Source organism: Myzus persicae, unplaced genomic scaffold (genome assembly GCF_001856785.1).
Source record: "Myzus persicae strain clone G006 unplaced genomic scaffold, MPER_G0061.0, whole genome shotgun sequence".
NCBI lineage: Eukaryota > Metazoa > Arthropoda > Insecta > Hemiptera > Aphididae > Myzus > Myzus persicae.
In genome coordinates, this window is record NW_019101535.1 from 251,535 (window position 1) to 276,468 (window position 24,934).

A 24,934-nucleotide genomic window follows, 5' to 3' on the forward strand; every position below is an offset into this window, starting at 1 on the left:
CGTCCATGCACGAATTGACGTTATTAGCAACGTAAATATCTGTTTGGACGGTCTCTCCGACGTTTATCTCGACTGGTGTACGAACATCTACTTCTAAAGTGCTAGTGACTTTGATGTCTAATGTGTCTGTTATTTTAAGTCCAGTGCTACCAACAGTTAACATACGCAATTTCCAGTGACCGGCTTTGGATGGTGCACGAATACTCATACCCTTTTTCAAGACATCGCTCCTGTTACATTAAAGTAGTTTACTGTCAAAAATTAGTTTATGGAAAAAGACATGATTTCTTGAAACAAAGTTTTGTTGATATTTCTATAGTTAGTTTTTAAAATGATTTATCGGTGTCAAATCACATTTTTAACATTATGAATTCATAATGGTTTTCTTCGTAAATAGAGTTTGAAAATTACATTTTTATAATATTAATATAAATTTATTGAGATCTTTATTTTAAACTACTACCAAAGTCTGTTGATATGATTAAACTAAATATTTCATTCAATCTTTTAAAGTTCACCTAAGTGGCTATATTAATCGTGGCCACCTGGTTATTCTTGAAAGCATTTTAAACTTAAAAATGTCTCTAATGAAAGTTTTCCTAGCATCTCATCCTAAAACTGACTGCTGTGGTTTTAAACACTTTGCAAACAACAATATTCATATTTTGCTCTCCGGAAGTTGGAACATTATTTTTTTTTTTGTTACTCTTTTATGCATTTAAAAGTAGTAAAAGAACATTTTTCATTATAATTAAGCGTTGATACTGTATATATATAATATACTGTTTTGGTATGTCAATTAATTATGAATATTATTTTTATTATTCTTGTTATATATTTTACAGTATCTAGTCATAATTATGGCTCGAATTAGATTACAATTTGTAATTTTTATAGACTACAGATTAAAAATGGCAAATTCTACGCATCAAGAATTCAAATTATAAAATTATATGTTGCATATGATTGTAAGCATTTTAGATTTTAATCTTGGTACTATTTTGTTTAATAATATGAGTAATATTTTGTGTTTTTTATAAGCCTCGTAATTTTAATGAAAATAATAGAAACATAATAAGTATGTAAATAGATCAGAATAATACACACATTTCATTACAATAAATAAACGACTTCATTCAAGTTCAATAGTTTTTTTTATTAAATTTTTATCATTCATATTAGATATTATAAATAGCTTTTAAATTTTTAATGCAAGATAGTTGAAATTGAATAATAAAACATTTTTATTTTTCTCTATTTTTTGTATATGTTTTCGTTTATATCGTATCGCTTATTTTAAGAATTTTTAGTTCATATAATTGATAGTGAATATTTCAGTAGTTTTTAGCGTTATAAAATCGAAGCCCAGAATTATAACTTAATATTAGTATTCTGTGTCAAATTAAATTTTAGACATTTCTGTAAAATACTTTTTTAATAAATACTCACGTAAAGTTTACGCATTTCCATGTCCATAGTTGATCCATCGAAAATGTATCCAAAAAGCTATGATGTCTTGGATATAGATCGCTTTGTCTAGAAGTAGTCACTTTACCGTCTAAACGTTTTTCAAGGAATAACAATCCGGACTCGAGAAGGTCAGTGTCATCGTCCATGTTTCTATTTTCGAGAATATTACGTGGATAAGAATTTATTTTTAACAGCAGAGAATGGTTTTAAGACTGACCTTAACGGAGATATGTTTTCCGTCCCTCTGCCTCCAATTAAGCACACCAATGAGTTTTCTTCGGCCATAAAATTTAATTCCATCAGTTCTTCAGGATACCAATTATTTTTATCATCCTTCAAACTAATTTTCACCTAATTTAAACGAACATCTTTGGATTATGATTGTTTATCATTCAATGTTTTTCATTTAATAAAATTGTACCTTTGGGTCGGTTTGTTTGACGTTGAAACTAATTACATCATTTATTGTTTCTCCTTTTTCGGTTGTATAATACACCAATAAGTGACTAGTGGGTGCCATCACAGGGTCTACGTTGAATCTATATATTATAATGATATTGATAAATAAATAAATAAATAAATAAAGAGTCAATTAAGTGAGTATGTGTTATTGTTTTTATTTTAACGAAGTGCCATACGTTAAATTGAATCGACAAATGTCCACTTGGTCCATGATTTTTGTCATGTGGACCACTGGCTTATATTTTTGCCAAATAGCCACATGCCCTTCGGTGGTCACGACATAGTTAACGTATCGATTGCAAGGACACGATGATAGCACAACCACTTCTGCTTCTTCATTTGCCTAATGACCATAATATTTTAGTAAAATCGAAGAGTATAATATATTCGTTAATGTTTATTAATACCCGAAACCTCTTAAACTATAATACATTATAGTATTAATTCAGTAATAAGTTATTACCGTTAAAGTATGTTCTACTCCTTCGACCAACAAGTAACAGTCTGATGTTGAGTTCCATTTTTGTATAAATTCTTTGGCTAAAACATAGTGTCCTTCGATTTCTTTTCCTTCAACGGATACCAATTCAGCCTGTTTAAAAATTATGTGAAATATATTAATATAACATGAGGTTATCATTTTTTTTATCACTAATGCGTTTGTATATTTTTGTTTTGAAGCATTTAAATGATTTTGAAAATAAAATGTTTTTTTTTTTAAAATGTATATTTTAAAAGTAAATGCGATTTGATTTTGATATAAATATGAACAATTTATTTTCAGTTGTAAATTAACTCAACAATATTTTGTACGGTATAGCGTATAATATCAAATCGTTTAAAAACTAAAAATAAACAACCAACCAATCATAAAAATAAATAATTTATAATATTTTAATTGTTTTACTCACTTGAAGTACAATTATTTCATTGTCAGATAACATAGCTGGGACAACGAATGTTCCTTCGCCTTGAATTATTTCAACGTCTTGGCTATATATTGTAGTGGAGTTGTCAAATACCTTAACGCGGACTCGAAGATTCTTTTCCGAACTCATAGCTTCTACCTGTGAATACATAAAATACTTCTAAAATTAAAAACAAAGCACAAATTGTATTACTTGACCTACAAACGCATTGACTAAAATACAATACTCTAGAGTTCAATCGATATTCGTTAAAAGTTTCAGAGATATGTGCTTATTTTTATCAATTTTGATAAAAATTACGCTATACCTATACTATCAAATGGAAAAAATTGTAATTACAATACTAACTTTTCCGAGGAAAGGTAACCCAGGCTTGTATTTGTGTCTCATTTCGTGTCCAAATCGTAACTCTACGAAGTGTTCTTCGGTTATCGTCTGTTCCCGTTTTGGCGGATCAGTAGAACCTCTTGCATTGCTCACGTTCACAGCAGTCTTGAATGTCACCCCTTCGGAGGCCACCTCAACAGTCCATTCTCCGACGACAGCCAGCTCGGACAACATAAAACGGAACGGAGTGTTGCGGCTCGACGGGACGTCATCCCAAAGTGCAACACGTGTCCCTTTGGGGTTTTTAATGTAAACGTCCATAGTGACATCCTCGGCGATACGAAGATAATGGTCCAATGGTAGGAGCCAAAATTCAACTGAAAGAAAAAATTAATAAAAAAATTAATTAAAACACGTTTGCGGTGCGTCCAATAAAATACATCATCATACCTAGACGTGTCTGCGACGATTATATAGACACGTATAAATTATAAAGTACTTATTCTAAATTGTTAAATGTTAAATAGGTACACCTATCTACTAATTTTTGTTGTCACTATATACAATCATAATTTGTAATTATATATTAATAATCCACTTAACATATTATTTCGTTTTAGTTTAGTCTTGTTTCGAGTTTTGAAGTCTGATATTATAATATGGAATATGAAGTTTGAATTAAATTCTTTTTCTTAAGATATATTTAAATGTTCGTAGTTAAATAATATGTATTGGTGGTTCATTTCAGTTTATTTAAAACGATTTTAAATTTAACTATTGTGTAAATTGACTTTTTAGTGAAATAACTCTAAGACATTCAAGTCATGAATAAAACATAGAATAATTAATTATATGAACTTTGGCTCTGATTAGTGAATTTGTATAGTTGTTAAAGATACCATGTATGTACTTAGAAAACTTGTTCATTACATTACTGTTCTGAAAAGTTTATGAAATTAGTGATATAGAGAACACCCAAAACACAGAATATGTATATAACATTTATATTATAAAATAATTATTTAATGAAAAATATCTTTACGTGGTCTTTTGTGTTCTCATTAATCATTATTATGTTCTAATACGTTTGCACCCATAATAATAATTATTATATTAGTTAGCTACCTATACTACCTATATAATATAGGTAGTATAGGTTATATTATATTTCCTTGTATAAATGAAAGTATTGGTCAATGAGATGGAATTCACTTCTATAGTTGTATGTAGTTATTCTTAATTTTTTGTCTTGTTTAGTTATCTCTACTTAATCTGTTTTGGTTCCAGAACAAATGCTTATTCTGTAACTGATGATAGATAATTTATTTGTCACGTCGTCCCTCCTCTCATAGCTATATTGGTAAATTTTAATTTTTGAAAGTAATGTTATATAACTAAATAGGAAATATAAAATAAACTGTAAAAACTCAACATATTATTTTGCTATCAAGGAAAATGATCACAGCCCTCGGGACACAGTGATTTTCAACTGGTTGTTACATGACCGATGCATAGCCACGAGATTAATAAAAAAAAACTTTTCCAACAAGATTATAATATCTGTTACAGCATGTTATAAACGTTATTATTATGTTCATAACTTCATACGAAAAATTGCCACCCAGAGGCTGGTTATTCCTCTTATTAATGACACATAGAAAATGGCAAGTTGAAAATGATTTTATATAAAAAATAAAAATCGTTAAGAAGAAGATGGTGCATTGAACTTGGAGAAATTCGGTTAAAAAGACTGACCGAAAGAATATATCAGGGTCACACACTTAGCGGTCTACACCGGCTCTACCTCGGTATAAAGTCAGCCGTCTCGACTGAAGTTTAAAACGTTTAAATTCGTTGACTGTGATCTACTTTATGTATATATTATAACGAGCAATAAGTTAATAATTTCTGTCTTTGGTAAGTTTTAACTGAAAACTATGATTTCCGAACCTTTTTCCACATTGACGATAGAGTTTAATCATGGAACCCGAAGAGTCTTAGAAAAACTAGTACCTTGACCGGCTTTTTTATTTGTCATGCCATTGATTCACTACCAAACCATTAACATGTTATCTTACACGAGTAGCTAAGGGCTGAACTTTGATGTTAAATCACAAAATTTGACATTTAAGTTTTTACTACCACCATCACCGCCACCCACCAATATACACTAATACCTATACATTATTAATTTATGGCTAAGTTATGATGTAAATATATTGTGGCCAAAAGGGTCGGGACTGGACCTTAGCATAGATTTTATCGCCACTTTCACTACCCCTTTGAAAATTTAACTCAGCTTCGTCAAATTTAAGGTTTTGGGCTCGCCACTGTCCACAAGTACCCGTATTGTTAATGGCAGAGTGCAAAATGACATGACACCAACAGAACGATTCTCGTACCTACCAACATTGAAATATTTACATTAAAAACCCAATAAGGAATTAAAGTATTTTATTAGTGGGCTGAATTATTTCCGGTCCTACAAAACGTGTTGCTTATTTCCCGAGGATTACGATCCGATTGTGTGACGCTTCAGGGTTAGACGCACTTAACTTCACCTATATTAATCACAGGTTCTTTGCATATATAGACAGTGGATTCATACGCTTCAATTAACATGATAGGCGTTATTTTGTGTATTTTCATAATATTATAATATGCATGAGGAATTTGTTTAATTCAAGTTTAACCCAGCATACTATTATAGTAGATCTAACTTATTGTAAGTCAATTTTTAGAATAATTTACAATAAATAACATTAAGTATGATAGACACGGTATATATGCCGCTCCCTATAATTTTTGGTGGATAAGTTTATTACATAAAAACAATTTAATATTAATGCAATAACAATCTTTATTTAGTCTAATCCTTGCTCCAGTGATCCCGCAAAGTGATATTTCGGCTAGCCTAATGAATTCGCTAACTAAAAATAAAACATTTCATATCATCTAAACTAACATAGAATGTATTTTTAAATTTATATATACCTAATATATACGAGAAACAATTGCATATTTTCGATATAAGAATGTGTTTTATGCATATTGTATAGTTACAGAATTTTATCGCGATGGGAGTAAACTTCTTTATCACTATTATTTACATTTACTAAATTGACTTTCGTTTGTGTAAATCTATAAATTCTTTTTAATCAAATTTTCAATTTTGAGTACGATATTCAAGCAAAATAATTATAATGTATAATATAGTATAGTTATTGTCAGTCGATAATTGTATAGTAAATTATTATCAGTTTGGGTGTTTAATGTTATAAAATACTTGTTTGTTTATATTTTCATGTATGTCCTTTTTATAAATACGTAATAATGAAGTTTAGTTTTCAACATAACTAAAGATAATGAATAAGGGTCATTCTAGAGAGTAGATGGACATTTCGCCTAATGATAAACAAAGTAAATAAATTATTTCTTTAAATTCAATTTAAAATTAGCCTAGTGGTAATAATTAACCACATAAATGAAGCAAACTAAAATAAAAATTATACTTGATGAAAAGTTAAGATAAAACTATTACAGTTCTCTTAACATTCTTCCATAAAATTCGCATGGATTACATTCGTTACAATGCTAATGGATTACAATGCTATGTATTACACTTAACTTTTACTATTAATATAAATTATTGTTAATGGGACATTTTTTAATTTTATTTGAAGACCAGAATATTTTGTTTCATTATTCTTCATCGTTATTATGAAAATGTTTTGAATATCATGTGTTACTATATTTAATGCAGCAATAACTTTATTATGTGATTTAATTAAGAGATCTACGAGAAAGCCACTTTTTAAGTCTGAATAGAATTTTCCGTTGAATACGATTAAAGCTGATAAAAGATAAAATAAACGTCTCCATTATACCCATTAAAATCGGACTCACGCATAGCGTTCTCATTTGTTTGGGGCTTATACAATTGGCACCCCACGGGCACAGGACAAACAAATGTCAGATGCTTTTGAACATTTTGCCCGGGGCCAGCTCTTATTTACAAAAGCCGCTTTAATAATCTTTAAGGCTATCCACGATACCCGTTTGCTGTTTTCTTTATTTAACATGGTAAACGTTTTTGTTTTTATACTTGGGAATTGAGCCAAAAATGAAAGAAAAAGAGAGAGAGAGAGATGGTCACATGAACGATTATTTGAATTCAAATAAACAGTGGATTATACCAAAATCCTATGAGGCAGTTTAACAAAAATATTATGGTCTGAAAAAAATATTTGTTCCTTTCTTTTAGATTTCAGTGTTACCTTCGTGTAACACAATTTGTAGGATTTAACTGGACGTTATAAAAGGAGGTCACGATATGAAAAAAAAAATACATTTTACTCCAGTGGAATTTATAACATGAGATGGGATTTTCAGGCTCACACACACATGAATACACGTTAGGATAGAAATGATATAAAGAGAGTATTGTTAAAGTATGTGTAGGGTAATTCAGAGTTATTTTGTTTTACTTACATTGTGTTTCAAGGGAGCTTATACATTTTTTTCAAACGCATTTTAAATATTGTACGAATTATACATTGTTACCACGGAAATATTTTTTAGTATTTCACCATCAGCTAGTCTTTAATTAATATAATATTCGTAATTGTACTTACATTATGATTCCTATTATATTAAGAAGGTAATTTCATGTTTATGAATCTAAATAATTTTGTACCATTGTGTGCATTTTAATAATACATATTTTTTTATTCTTAAAAATATAACTAAATAGTTTTGTATTTTTAATTTAGCTTGATGATTAAATGCGACAAAGGTTCATAAGAATTAATTACTACATTTTAATTTTAAATAAAAATATACAAATATCAGGCTGTGGCGAAAAAAGGATTAAATTGTTTTCTGGATTACAGGCGTGATTCAACTATTTAATATATATTATTAAACCCAGCGAAAATGTAAATATATTTTATTTTTACTCACAATTATTATGCATTATTCATTCCTATCAGAATTTAAAATAGGTAGGCAACTATAATATATACTGTATCAAAGTGAAGGTAAAACAAAGTACTTCACCAATACCGAGAAAAGTATTATCAGTGCATTTTATACCAATACCAGGTACCTATGGTATGTTGGATTTGAAATATATTGTGTACCCTTTAATTAATATTTTTAGTGTAACACGAGACTAAGCACTAGATTGTATACGTTTAATAGAAGTACAACCGAAAAATTCACGATTTACGCAACCCTGCATTTCCAGAAGTTATAAAAATAATCGGAGTTGGAGAATTGGGGGCCCAGTCCCTAAATCAAGTACTAGTTGTGATCAAGGTTAATTAGATGGACGTACATATTTTGGTCTCAAAACTAATTATCACTTCATATCAAACACAAAGGTTGCGTGGTTGAGAAAAATAATGTTTAAGTAAAATAATATTATGGTATGATGTTACTATCAATAAGCCACTCACTGGTCTCTCCTGGCTTGTAGAACTTGCTGGAAGTCTGCACGACTACGTCTCGCACCGATCCGACCAATCGTAGCCGAGACGTGGTCTGGAGCGTGCAATTTGTCGTGCCGTTCACGCAGTCGGTCAGCGTTTGCAGGTAACAAGTGTCCGGCGTCTGTGTAGGCACCGTCAGTGGGATGATTCCGTCACCTGTAATGCACAACATCTCGATTCAAATAAAGACTGTCATAATATTTCGTATTTTATTAAATTTTTACTGGGCAAACCCGACCCTGCAAAATACTAAGCTCATGTCTTACGACCTAAATATGCTCAGTTATGATACATTTTTGTACACCAGTGTCCAATTTTTTTTATCTATAGACATAATAATTTGATACCTTCAACAGGTGAACCATAATATTAAAACACAAGATGTTAACGTAATATCATCTGAAAATACTGTGGCAAATAGCAAGACCACTATCACAATGTTCAACTATAATTGTATAGGAGCAGTTTTATGTGAAAAATTAAATATTAATTTATTACATTTTATCATAAATTTTGATTTATAACTTAACTTTCATGACACAACTGGAGCTTACAGGGAGTGCTATTGCTATATTATTATATAAATATATACGTTATGTATTTATTTTTAGTGTCGTTGTTGTGCGGAAATGATTAGTGTGGTTTGGCAGCCTAAAAGTGACGAAATCCGCTGTGTTACAAAATCGATCTATAATCTAAAAGCCGTTATTACTTGAAAATATTAACTATCCATTTTATGATTTAGATTGAATAATAAAATATCGTTTTATTCGGCATAATAAGGTGGAGTGTACGATCTGGGGGATACACCATTCCACCCTATCACTGGTTGTGCTATGGAATTTACTTATAAGTTTTTTCGGTCACCGGTAAACTGACAACGTAGAATGTGTTTTTCAACTTTTAGAACGTTCAGACGCATCTTTTAGAAATTTGAATAATTTGATCAGCATTCAAGGAAGATTTTCTGTTGAAACCTGGTTCGAATGCTAATTAAGATTTTGACTTATTCTTGATACACACTATTGATAAGTTATTTTATACAATTTTAATCCTTTCAGATTTGATTTATTATACATTCAATATTGGTTTTTAATTTCAGCTTTATAACAAAAATCGAAATGTATTAAAACCGCTGAGTATTAAACACTCTAGTTTCATAAAATTCAATCACCTCGAGTGTAAAATTGGTAGTATAATTTTCTGAAAATTGAAATTTCATACGTCAATTCATAATGATATACGCTATATGGTAGTAGATATTATTTCCGCTTTGATTCATTTGATGCTCGTGATAAGCTTCTTTAATGTATTTTAAACAGAGTTTTAATCATTTAATAAATGATTTCATCACAATCTACGACTGTGGTCCATTTTAAAAATAATAAGAGGCTCTTTAGCCAAAAGATTACGTATCTTTTGTCTAGGTCGTGAAAATATTCCATGAACGGTGAATGTGAAACACCATTACTCGTTTGACATTATTTTGTTTTAAAGTCCAAATCTCCTAAATCCCGTTCACGAAAATTGGGTGTTTTATCGTAACTATATTTGTTCAACAACTTCAATAAATATACACGGTTTATAGCATTGGTGTGAGCATAATTTTACTGATGAGATTTTCGGTGGATAGATTAAATTATCGACGATTTAGAGCAATCATAGTCTCCTACTACAATTTACGTATATATATATTATGTGTAAACCACCGATTTATTATTATACAATACCACCGATCACTATAATTTGACGTAATAATATTATGTCAGGTGGGTATAGTGGTATACAGTATCGTAATAGTATTAAATTATATAAAATCGACGGCTGCGAGGAGGGGACGGATTAAATCGCGGTGGTAGCACGAAAACTTTCTCTCCGCGAACTCAGTTTCCAAACCGCGTTTAACCGGTGCGCCGCGAGAGACGTCGCTGCACCAAACGTTTCATATAACTCTAAGGATTAATATAATATCCGGCTCCGTCGCCGTCGTTGATCCCGACCAACCAGCCGACTAGAAGGAAAAAAAATGGCAAAACAAAAAAGAGTATTTCCACGCGGTGGCGGGTGGCACGCGAACTAATCATAAAGTTTCTCCGCAAAACACATCTCCCCCTCCTTCCACGCCTCGCCCGCTCTCTACTCCATCTCTCTCTCTCTCTCTCTCTCTCTCCTTCTCTCTCTCTCTTTCTCTCTCTCTCTCTCCCCTCAAATCTCGAGGGGGAAAGTATAGTGGGGGTTTGCGGGAGGGTGATCGGAGGAGTGGTGGCGTTTTGACGTCTGACAAACTCTCGTGAGTGTAAGTTTAACTATCCGTGCCAATTGGGCGTAAAGCGCTTTTTGTCATTAATTTCCCGACTCACGGCCGTGGCATACGACCATATACATATTATATATATATATATATATTATATACATATATTTGTACATTATATCGTAACACCTTCTCTCTCTCTAAATACTCTCTTTTACACTCGCACACAACGCACTATTCGTATAGGTGTATAGGTATCGAAGGTTTCGTGTATGTGTGTGCGCATTTACGATATATCGTCGTCGTCACCGACGTCTTTTTGGCGTTTTAGGGTTTGCACTATACGCGTACAATCAGAGATCATTAATCCCGTTCGTCTTTTCAGCGGTCTATCGTTATTCGCACCGGCCGTTACACAGTAGGTGAAAAACACTCACACACACACACACACACACACACACACACACAAATATAATGTCAACCCGCGAACTGGGTTGTAAATGGTGTACCGCATTGCGTGTGTGCGGTCTATACCGGTATTCGGGTATTGTGTATCATATTATATATTATAGTGGTTGTATTGAAAGTACCGCGAGCAGTAAGCATATAGGTACTTCTCGTAGAACGTGCGCGTATTATTACGGCGTGGTATTCAAGACTTACGCAGTTTGGTTCATTATACTATTATTATTATTATTATTATTATTATAAGTGATGTTATGCCTGGGAAACTATGAAAAAGAATTGTGTGCGTGCGGAGTGAGGGAAACGAGCGGTACCTAGGACGAGGGGTGGTGAAAACGAACGGGGCGAGTGTGGGAGTTAGAGTAACGGTGAGTGGTGACACACACTGTATTATTGTATGCACAAGAGGTTATATTATAATAATATCACAGTAGTATGAGCCAAGAACAAAAGGAATACAAGGACCACGCGAGCCCTTCAAGACACCCGAGCAATTCGAATAGTATAATATATTATTATTATTATGTGTACAGCGAGGACTACGCCACGTGTGTGTGAGGGAAAGAGAGGGACAGAAAACATAACGCAATGATGATATTCGACCATTATACTCTGGTCCCGTCCCTGTCGTTTTTCACTCTGTCCTTAGCTATATAATATTATAAATTAGTACCTTATTATATTATTATACAGCACGTCATATTTGCTTAAAATAAAGCATATAAACGCAAGAGACCTGCGGAACTCTGGAGGGGGTGGGCAAAACGATATTCGACCTTTGCCCTACCCCCCCCCCCCTCGCCACTACCCTTTATACACCTGCACAAACTTGAGATTCACACTCTCTCTCTTCCCCTCATCTCCAATTATAGTCCGCGATCTTCCACAGCACACCTCTCCCCCCCCTCCCTTCGGTAAATATAACTGTTTGGATTTTCGTTCCGTGACCCACAGTCTCGATCACCGGATGTATATACAATATATTGTTGTTAGCGTCGTATTGTTATTGCCTATTGTTATTATTATTGTACGTGTGTCCGTCGCAGGTGCACTTGACGAGGACTTTGCCCGCTTGGCGTTTCTCTCGGGAACACATTGTACATACCAGCTACATATACCTATATAACTTATAATATCGTCGGCGCCATGTCAACTATTCACTCGGCAGCTTTTGTCGGGGTTTTATCGAGAAGTATGCAATATGCGAAGTATAGCATAATTACGACAATGCCGTAATATATTTCGAAAAAAACCAACTCCGATTAACCTCTTTTTCGCTTTCAATTCCCATTTCTAGAATCTATTGAACGAAAATACGAACACATAAAATTGTATTATTGATACTTATAGTAATCAGTAAAAGTCTGATAATACATATAATAAAATCTGATGAATTCCCATTTCTAGGTAGAACATATTATTATTGGATGTTCGTGGAATTTTTTTTCGTTCTTCTATCTATGATATAAAGAATATTTTAAATATTCTCAGAACATGCATAGTCCACGTGGCCTTTTCTTTTTTTCATATTTTTCTGCGAATACCATCATCGAAGTAATTTTTATAAAGTTAGTCCCATGTATAATATCAATATAAACCATTGTAACACGGCGTCATTGATAGGCAATTTAGCTACATTTCTAACATGGCATTAATTTTCCGGTATCTACCTCGTAAATCATAATAATTTTTAAAATTATTGTTAATTATGATAAAATTTTTTAATTTATGTGAAAATTGCATACATAATAACTAGATATATCTAAAACAGGGTTAAGCTTACAACGCTATGACAATTAAACTGATAACTACTATAATAGACATGAAAATAATATTTTATATTATTTTATATAATTATATATAATCATAATTCTATAATATTATGGCTTGATAAAAGGAATTAAGTAGGTTATACGGGTGATCCATATAGCAATAAGTTTAGTTAGTTAAGTTGTATAAAGCCACTTATTATTAAAACACTAATTTTTTTGAAAATAATTCTTTTACATAATTTTAAATAGTTATTACAACAGACATTTTCTGGAAATTGTATTTTTCACTATTTTTATTCGTTTTCGTTTGTTTCACTTTTTAACACTTTAAATGACAGCTTAAATTATTAATTACATACTCCGAAAGCAGAATAATGATTGAAAATATAAATTTGGGACAAGTAGTTTATTAGTTATAACTTTATAAGTGTTCAAAGTTTAGACGAGCGAAGTAGTTGTGGATCAACATTTTGAGGGGTATCTATGTAGCACTTCTCTACTCCATTTATCCAAACTTTAAATACTTAACTCATAAACTATACTCTTCCAAAATTAGATTTTTATATATTGAAGTAATCCAAAAAATATTTTGCTTTGGAATAAGGAATTATAATTTCATGCTGCCATTACAGTAGAGCATTTAATAAATAAAAATAAAATATTTTTTAAGAAGAAAAATATTATTTCATATAGACTCAGACTCAAAACTGTGTAAAAAATATTTTAAAACATGTTTTCAATGGTTTTTGAAAGAGTGTCTTACGTTAGATCATCTACTCGTTATATATCATTTGATATGATATGACGTGTCTAAACATTTTAATTTTAACTCATGGATTCATTTTAAAATATTTAATGTCATTGTATTTTTCATCATTATAACATAATAATAAACTTGTCGGAAATAAAAATAACAAAAATGAATTACCATTGACTGTGGACAGAGTAATTTTGTTTTGATTGACTTATCAGATTGATCCAATTGGTTTTTTTTTTTAATCTTATAGGAGTCAACGAAATGTCACGCTCTTATATATATATATATAAATAAGTATATAGCGATTGGTTGTTACGTGCGAAAAAAGGTATTTTAAAGGGGGAAAAAATATAATAATATATGAGATAAAATCTCGGCGAAACGGCGTTTTTATCCGAACCGCAAGGCGTGGACATATCAATTTCTCAGGGGGAGCTCTTCTAGAAATCCAATTGCCTTTTTATCGTGTGCCGTACGTACACACACACACACACACACACACACACATATATATATAATATATTAAATCGTGTCTGGGCCCTTCTGTCCTGTACCACTACAGTCGTTACAGTCGACCGTAGAGTGATTCGTATATATTGTAATAATAGTAATAATAATAATAAAGCGTCACACACGAATCGCACCGACCCCTGCTTCTCACCTCCAGAGTATATGATGATAATAATAATAATAATAATTGTAATATGTGGGTAATAATACTTTACTCGGTCGATTTTAAACTAGTTACCGGGTAATTGAATGCCGCGGTAGTCCACCGCCGCGATGTATATCCCACTGTGCAGCAGGCAACGTGGGCGAGAGCTCCACCGCCCCTCACCGGAGCCCACATTATACCGGAAGGGGGGATGGGAGAGACGGTTAAATCGGGGGTGGCCCTGACGGCGGCGGGCGGGAGAGTTAAGTTCATCCCCCGAGCAGCCGAGCCAAAATCCCATTAAACGGCTGACTGACCGACGTACGCGGTCATAATCTCCATACACTCTATATCTCTCACGTATATAATATGCGTGGACCGGGTGGGGGGGGGGTGGCTGATCGGTGGCCGCGGCGCTTGTAAGCCCTAAAGTGCACTACTGTCCATAATAATATATACCGTATAATATTATTACGGTGATATCATGCATACATTAAAGTTTATCATAATATTATAATATTATATAATATTATTATGATATGATAACGTTTTAATTGCTTATATAAATGTAAATGTGCACGCGGTTTTGTGTAATAGAAGTGTTTATAGGTTAAGGCGCTCGCTTATGTGCATATAATTTTAACACCGGAGCTCATAACGACTAACGAATATAATAAATATGGTGATCGCGTATATGTTGTGTTCTGAAACATTAACATTTTGACTGAAATTTTATATCATATATTTTATGTTTAGTACAACGTGCAACACACACAACGTTAACCTGTAATCGTTTAAAATTTTATTCTAGGTGTAGTGTATATATTATATTAAATAATTTTAATATACATAATTCTAGAAAAGTCGGTTTTGAATGTCTCGATAATTGTTGTTTCTTCATATTGTAATACGATTTAACTCTCTCAAACACGATACAAACGATATTTGTTCGTTTGAAACGATTTAAGGAGATAATCAAAACATTTAAATTATTAGTTGCATTCAGATCTTTAAGTCTTAAATACAGGAACAACGTTATGACTGGATTAAGCTACAATTCTATTTTCTCCAAATTTACTGTTGACCCTATTGGCAAGTATTTTGAGCCATATAACCTCGTAATTTGCAACAAGGTTTTTACTATTTTATCCAAGTTATAACAATTTATAATTATAAAACATTTTTTTTCGTAGTTCATATATCGAAACTTAGTGCTTACACATAAGAAAGTTACATAGTGTAATATTTTTTTCACATTTTGAATTAAAAGATCACAATTTGTTTGATATTAAAAATGTGATCATGGTTTAATGAGCAGTCAATGTAGATACATAGATATCTTTAAACATAAATACAAATAGAAAACACATATTAGGTAAAAACTTTGCACTGGGTTTCATCAATAATGTTTAGTTATATTTTCAATTTATGGAAATTATTAATGGTAAATTTGGCATAGTTTTTTTCGAATACATTAATTAATACCCCATTCAACCTTGTATTATGAAAGTTTTAATTATTAATTATTAGTATCTACATATTCTTTTAAAAAAACTGTCACACAAATACTGTACTATATCAATTTCAATATTAATTATTAACGAATTAAAATACTTCTGAATTAATGAATATTATTTGTAAAAACTTTACTTGTGCAAAACTATAAAATATGTTTATAGGGGTAGTGGGAATTCTACAACTTTTTTTTCATACATTTCAGGGTGAGCGAAAAATATGTTTAAAAACAAAAAAAACATTCTACATAGGTACTCCCGTCAGCTGGGAATTTCTGTGACCAATCGAAAAAGTGTTTTTTATAATTATATCAAATATTTAACGTGGGTAACATAGCTAATTCTACTTAAAACATAACGATATCAAAGTTTAAATTATAAAACTTTGATGATTTTTAAAAAGGGAGCTCGGTTTTGTTCATTTAGACTTAGGGCATAATACCAAAATAGTAAAATCCTCTCTTAGGTATCACTTACCTATTATAAAATTATCCCAGATCTTACCTAGATATATAATACTCTTATGTAATTTATATCCCCGTTATAAATTTGATTTAATATATTTGAATATTGTAATAAATGTCATCAAGTTACAATGGCTAAGATAAATTGTACCACAGAAATATGGTTGATGGATGAAAAAAAACATGTTTTATTTTTAAAATTTAACAAAATGTATGAAATTGTGTTTTTTCTCGAATTGACCATAGCTTATACAATAATAATATAATTTTATACTCAAACTGATCAACGGCGCAACATTTTCAAACCTAATATACCAATTTGTTGATTATTTTTATTTGTTTATTTAATCAATTGATTCAAATAATATCATAAGGTTTAAATGTATTAATTAATTGTTTATAAAATATAAACACTAAATATATATTTTATACATCAAACGAAATTATTTTTAATGTTTAATTTTATGTTTAAATTTAGATACTCGAATACAATTTATTGTAAACTCTAAAATTAAATAGAAATATTGAAAACATTCAAATCGTTAACCATAGCTTATACAATAATTATATAATTTTATACTCAAACTGATCAACGGCGCAACATTTTCAAACCTAATATACCAATTTGTTGATTATTTTTATTTGTTTATTTAATCAATTGATTCAAATAATATCATAAGGTTTAAATGTATTAATTAATTGTTTATAAAATATAAACACTAAATATATATTTTATACATCAAACGAAATTATTTTTAATGTTTAATTTTATGTTTAAATTTAGATACTCGAATACAATTTATTGTAAACTCTAAAATTAAATAGAAATATTGAAAACATTCAAATCGTTAATCTTTAATCATACAACAAAAATATTATCAGGTTAAATAATTTACTTAATAATATTGCTGATTATTATATCGACATGCGCAACATTATACGTAATTCATTTTTCATATTTTTGTAAATATAAAAAAATAATGAATATTAATCGATTTAATTGGTACTATATTTAACGAGTAGGTCCTTCACAATGAACTATGAAAGAAAAAAGAGTATTTTATACGAGAGAGCAGCTTTTACTAACGATTTTTTAATTTATTTTAATTTCATAAAATTAATATTATTTAACAACTCTTTGAAAAATAAAAATTATTATTTAACATTGTAAATAAATACGAAGTAGTAAATACGTTTTTCATAATAATAAATTTCGTTAACCTTCGAGTTTTCTTCAATGTGTTTGTTCAGTTATAGTTGTTGGTCATCGGCTACTTAATTTGAATTAATCTTGTTAGGTACTCGTTTATTATTATTTTTTCGGCTATTCAGAATTCAGATTATTATTGACATTTATATGATTAGAATATTATATGAGTTCTATAGCTGTTGGTTTATTGTTAATAATATTTATCACAAATTAAAACATTTTATGAAGCATAAGTTTTAAATATTAGGCGTAAAAGTACCGAATAATATTCCGAGTTTTTATCTAGCCATTTATCGCTTTAGTGTCTAAGCATGGTAAACGCGGTAATATGGATATCGGTTATAAATGAAAAACGAATTTTTATAATACCATGTTTATTTTTTTTTTGTCTACAAAATAATGGTGTTTGCCTTAAAGCTTCACGTTTAACACAAGTCGAGAAAATGTATTTAGACTTTTTATGGATTTGTTTTGTTGAGTGAAGGTTTATTAATGTGATAGTCTGCCTCATGGTAAACGATGAAATACACAGACACGAGATACATAGTAACAATTATGTCTAATTTCAAGAACTTTGATTAATCTTCAAAATGCACTTGTTTTGGAAGTGAATATTTCTCTTACAAATAAAGTTTAAGTTATTGAGATTATTTTAATACAATGCACTCGTTTTTCATGTTTTGAAATTGCATAGTTACTTATAGGTTTATTATATTTTAGAGTTTTTGTAAAATTATTATTGTAATATTGTGCCAGACAGTGGTCAAGATTCATTTACTGAGGATCGTATTCTCATTTATCGAACTATGAGCTAGATTGCGTTTTTTCAAAATATGTTTTACACGTACAAATAGCACTCAACAGTACGGCGCTTTGAATATCTATTCAAAAATTTTAAACTATCGTGACAGTTATGATTCTATTATTTCTGAAAAAAATCAAATTTATTTTTCTAATGTAATTATAGTATACGATGTATGTATACATTCCGTAAACAATGGACGTGTATCCAACCTTATGCTCACTATATTACTGAGTATTTTTGTATTTTTAAATTAACTTCTTAATTCAAAAATAAGATAAATTTCATGCTCGTGCTTTTAATGAGGTGGTGATTACTAATAAGACAGCGATGAAAGGTACTCAGACGTGTAAAGGTAAGTTGTTATTATGGACGAAATATTGTATTCGTTCTTACCTATATCATTCGATTTTGAATAAACTAGAAACAAACTGAACTTCTGAACTATAATATAGTATCTAATCGGTTATTATTGACAAAGCCTACCCCCCCCCCCACATATATATGCAGTAAAATATGTATTATGTTATAAATTAATCAATTATATTATTTGATTTGATTTTTAATATTGTAATATGCAATAGTCCTGATTTATTTATACTATTCACGGATACTATAGTACGTGATGATACAACACAAAAACTATGCCAAACGCGTACACACACGTCGAATGATTATTTTCCGAAACATTGTCGTCGTCATTATATATTATACGGGAATTATATATTATACGTTTGCGGTCTGAACACCGCACCTGCAGAAAATATAGTGGTGGAGTGGAGGCATCCATTACGGCATTACTGTGACGGCTGTGAGGGGGAGGGGAGACTTTGGAACGTAGGGTGGCTGCGGAAGGGATGGTTGACAATCGGTGGTTGAATAATGATCTGTCGGTACGTGAAATATGTCCTGTCACCGCGCTCCGAGAACCGACGGGATTCGTCGCCGAGCTGCAGTCGTATCAAGAGAAGACCGAGTGTGACCCCGCGGCTACACCAGTGGCGGATGATAGGATTTAAATGTACTGCGGTAATAAATAGACGAGACGTATTTAATTTCATCATATAAACAATATAAGACTAAAACGTCAAGCAGTATTAATAATATCATACGATTAATGCTCCGTTGCTCCAACTCTAGTCATGGACTAGGGCATGTGGGGTTCTTAAGAGTTAAGACTACCATTACATGAAATAGGCCCAAAGCGTGTCCCAATAATGTATATTATAAAATGATGAAAAAACACTGACGATGATATTTGCACGGTGTGTCGCCATAATGGTATTGATAATGTTAAGAATCACTCGTGTGATGGAGGGACACGATCCCTCCTTATGATATTTAATATTTCAGAACCTTAGTTATTATCGAATGTACATAATATATATTACGTTAATTGTTTTATATTTTTGTCGATTCAATCCTTATCAAGTTTTCGTTTTGGTTTAGAAATTCTAACTTCATTTCCCATTGTTTTGGCAATAAAACATTTGATTATGATGTCGTTCAACTACGATTTTCATTTCATCTTTAGTCAGATCAAGATATCGTCTGAAGTAAGTGACGCACAAATTTACTTATTTTGGGTGGGTGATGGCATTCAATGACCTACCGAAAAAAACTAGTTTTCCAAAATATAGTAATATAAAATATTAAAAATCAATTGTATTTTATTTTAATAATACAGTGCAATATTGAATAATTGATATTTAATTCTGTTATATTTTAACTATAATATATATACTATTTATATATATAATATACTTTAATTATAAATTTATTGTATTTAAAATTGACCAACAATTGTTCATAAATGTTATATGAGCATTATTGGAACAGTTTTAAGGTGTTTTTTGAATATGCAGAGCTGGTCATGTAGTTGACACTATAAACTTAGGAATTAAATAACTTAATTTAGTGTCCAACAAATTCCAACAACTGTCCAATAACTCCGAAAAGAGTTTGTTGGAATGGATTTAGATTGTTGTGGCAACTCTGCAGTGCCAATTTCAAGTAGATGTATAATTATTGCCTTTGGATATTGTGCTGATTTAACGAGGTTTCATAGGAATTCATTCTGTGTTATGTGAGTATATTTTATGTACGCCTCAAACGTGCCTATAATTATTATAATATTCCGTTTTATTTTCATAGTTAATGCATAGGTTGCGAAGTAATGTTGATGATAAATACTGCAGAGATTCGATGATGTCGTGGAAGTTTCGGGTTCGAAACCATATACATGCGTGTACAATGGATGATATATTATATCATGGTACGCACGTATATTATAGTAGGGATCGGTTCGAAAAGCTTCGGGAATCAAATTATATTCCCAGTGCGGGTGGTATAGTGTACAAAGCGGGAATGTGTGCTGGTACATACATAGACGTTTTAATTGTCTGCACGAACGAATAATATGATGAGCTCGAAAAATAATAGTAATAATAATAGCGCACATAAAACAAAATATCAGTCGCTGATACACGACGTTGTATATGTATAATAATAATAATAATAATAATATAGTGGGGCGGCGTGACGTTTGTTTGTAAACACCGTGTTGGTTTTGGCATCCAAATGAGGTCAGTTTTATTTATAATCGTTCTTTCTCTCTCTCTCTCTCTCTATCCCATATTCCCATCTATAATTTCTAACACACACATGCAGCGCACACATTCCACTCGAACGATTGGATATAATTTATGACGTAGCGCAAATGTTTTGTTTGTCAAATAAACGCTGATTTTCTAGAATAAAGAGCTCACCCACCACGCATGTTATGATAATAATATTATATACGACCGATTGGCGATCATTATATTTTTCACAATAATATTATAAATGTGAATGCGATATGTGATATGTCTGTTATTATTATACTTTAAGCATTTTCATCGCCTCTCGTTCATTGTCGGGCGTGTGTTATTTATAATCGCTAATATACTCATTACTATTATTGTTTTTATATTTATATATTTTATACTTCATATAGGTATTAAGGTCCGTATAATTTTAATTGTCGGGTGTGCTGCAGGTGGCATAGGAATACTTTTATTACATGGTCGGATGGTCTAAATTTATATGCGATTGCCAAATGCACTGCAGATATAATTGTTGACATGGCGACTGGATTTTAACGTTAAAATCTATTTAGCATTGTACAGTAAAAAACATATTATTATTAGTATGATTTACTATAACAACATAAATATGGAACATTTAATAATATTCAGAACTTCAGAAGTTTTTAACACTATAAGGTTATAGTAATATTGGTATTTTGTTTACTATAATAATTATAACACTGAGCACATCGTAAAAAAACCGTGACGTGTAACTACATATGAAAATACTGTAATTTTTATCGTGTTGTGATATCAATATTATGTGCATATGCATTATATTACGCGATACGTTTATATTATAGATTATAGACATAGGTACCTAATGAATTATGACAAGGGTTTTCGAATTGTTGGCCTCTTGTTCGATCTAGCTCATTGGGCTGGTCGTTGGCGTCATCGATACACTACCAATATTATTCTTATAATATTCGTATAATATAATATTATGTGTACTTAAGCCGAACAAAAGCGGATTAAACTTGACAACACTCAACTGATCCCCGTTTAGACAGTTCGACACTCGTGGGTGTTTAAAAAGAAATAACTTCCTAGTCCATACACAATTAACACTGTAAACGGATCGCTTCCGGGTAGAGTTATTCGACGGCGAAATGCAAATTTCCATGTTTATACACAGCGCAATAAGCACAAACAAATGAAACGTTACGAATTAATTACGCCCCAAAGACCGTGGTTTCGGTCAACTTAACTCCATTGTGACACGCGTGCTGAGTGCATGACAGTCATCAATATATTTTTAGATATAATTGTGTTTAATTTGGTATCGAAAGAATATTTTAAATATTATGTGGCATAATAATAATATTATAATCCGACGATTCACTTCCGCGCAGAGATCAAACAATCATCAACAAACTAAGAATAATTAGCCACACATTATTATACACTCCCATGAGCACCTGAATAGCAATTACTAACAACGACTCGAATGCATCACGTGCAATACTTCAACTGCAGTCAACTATTTAAATCTTTAACTGGATGCCTCCAGTCGAATGATTCCGTAGAGACACGACGATGTGTTTCCCTACAATATACTTTTTATTTTATTATTCTTCAATTATTCCTCTGCAATGAGACAGAATTATTCCAAAAAATCTTTTAAATAAATACATATTTTAATTACATATACTCGCTGATGTCTACTACGATAATTATAGTATAGTTATTATTTATTACAAATGTACCTAACACTGACAGCACTGGTTAAATTTATAACGACATGTACGAGCAAACATACCAATATTATATTATGGGGTGATTCATTTATGGACACAAAAAATATTTTGAAATCAATAACGTTTTTGAAAATATTTTGGTTATATGATTTTAAATTGTCACGACAAAACATTTATGGAAAAAATTATACTATTACTATTTTTTAGTGTTATCGTTTTTTAAAAATCGTTTACCTTTTTGAATGATGATGTACATTTTTTATTTGAATTTTTAAAGATGAATATTATTCGGAGTACTCCGATGTACTTCTCAAAATTAAATTTTGGACATGTAGTTTATTAGCTATAAAGCATTTAAAATTTAAATGAGTGATGAGTGGAGTAGTGGATCAAAATGTTTGAGGGTCACCCTTTCACCCCCCTGCACGGATCATCTGAACTTTAAATACTTATAATTCGAATATACTCGTCCAAAATTTGATTTTTATACATCTGAGTATTCAAAAAAAATTTTTGTTTTGAGTGAGGTATTAGTAGAATTCACTTTGTCATTAAAAATAGTAAAAAAAAAAAAAAATTATAACTATAAAGGTAAAAAAACATGTTGTTTTTTTAAAGATTCAAAATTATATAACACAAATATTTTCGCTATTTTCGCAATTTTCGATGGCTTACTTTAATTCTTACCCGGTGTAGGCTTGTAAATTATTATTACATAATATAATATATATCATTAACTAATATTATATATTGACTGATCACATCGCGTGGATAAAATAAATAATAAAACTACATACTTCGAGGCTGTGGAGCTGTCCGACACGTAAAGTTTCAAATATCAATCAAATCTATAACCATGGTAATAAATAGGTAATTGACTTTGCCAAACGTACACCGGTGGCAGTTGTTATAATCATGTCATATTTTTGCGGTCGTATCTTTCTGCGGCCCACTGTGTATATTCAGTATATTAAGTACTTTTGCAATACATCAAACGTATATTTTATTTTTCTATTATATAATATAATATACATCGGGCACATTATTTCTTCTTCCTAATGGCCAGGCATCATAAGACGTATCGTTATCAACACATACACCGACAATATGTGGTGTAGACCAGTAGACCTATATCCGATACATGCTCAGTTTTTTAATACTCGACCGGTTTTTTAAGATAATCGATCGAGGCACGTCTGTAGATTATTATCACAATAATATTATACATTTATATCGGAGACAGGATGAGTTGATGAGTTTTGCATTTCCACCTTTAATTATCCCATACACGATACTAACCGAGCATGAGTACAAAGAAATTTGATAGTTGAAAAATATTAACCTTTATTAGATCACGTTTCGACGTAATACTGTTTATATCAAGCTGTTTATTTCAAAAATATAAAGCAAACGTACAGTGAACGTAACTGTATCCGAATTTAACCTCATATTAAACTGTTTTTAAACAAAATAATATGCACTTAAAGTCGTTCTCATTGTTGATAGGGGCTTTTTTCTTTTTGTTCATGAAAATACAAATTGGATTGCGCGAAATCTGATTCCTCGGTGTTTGTGTTATAAGTGCTCAAAAATATATGGTATTGATTTTGTGTTTAATATTTCCTGGGAGTTACTACATTTGCTCAACTGTACTATTAAAAATGATTTACTTTTAATGTAGCGTATTTGTTCTGTGGACATTGTAAATAAATAACCTAATACGATGGAATATTGTAATATGATTTATTGCAAAATAAAGGTTCTTTTTTTTTAAATATAATAACGTAATAATGAAATCTTAAAACCATTAATTATATGACTATTATAAAGTAAAGCTTTTGGAAACGATAATTTTGTAATAAAACTGTTATAAACATTTGATCATCAAACTAGATTTTTTATTTTAAAAGAAGAAAATAGGAGATACATTATAACATAATATATTCACATTATGATATAAACTACTCATTACATACATTTCATTCAATATGTATTTTACAGCTGTTTATTATTACTATTTTTTTTTTTTTTTTTTTT

The 24,934-nt window shown here is 30.8% G+C and overlaps 1 protein-coding gene across 2 annotated transcripts in view; it reads right to left on the reverse strand.

The window, feature by feature from the left end:
* LOC111029442 (C3 and PZP-like alpha-2-macroglobulin domain-containing protein 8) overlaps window positions 1-24,934 on the reverse strand; it is a 143,239-nt gene that overhangs the window by 6,625 nt on the left and 111,680 nt on the right. For both annotated transcript variants that reach the window (XM_022308443.1, XM_022308442.1), the window contains exons 4-12: window positions 8,648-8,836; window positions 3,210-3,565; window positions 2,844-2,999; window positions 2,396-2,524; window positions 2,109-2,275; window positions 1,892-2,009; window positions 1,688-1,821; window positions 1,450-1,620; window positions 2-230 (exon numbers count right to left, since the gene is read on the reverse strand). In XM_022308443.1, coding sequence (XP_022164135.1) covers window positions 2-230; window positions 1,450-1,620; window positions 1,688-1,821; window positions 1,892-2,009; window positions 2,109-2,275; window positions 2,396-2,524; window positions 2,844-2,999; window positions 3,210-3,565; window positions 8,648-8,836 — 1,649 coding nt within the window. The remainder of the gene's footprint in view (window position 1; window positions 231-1,449; window positions 1,621-1,687; window positions 1,822-1,891; window positions 2,010-2,108; window positions 2,276-2,395; window positions 2,525-2,843; window positions 3,000-3,209; window positions 3,566-8,647; window positions 8,837-24,934) is intronic.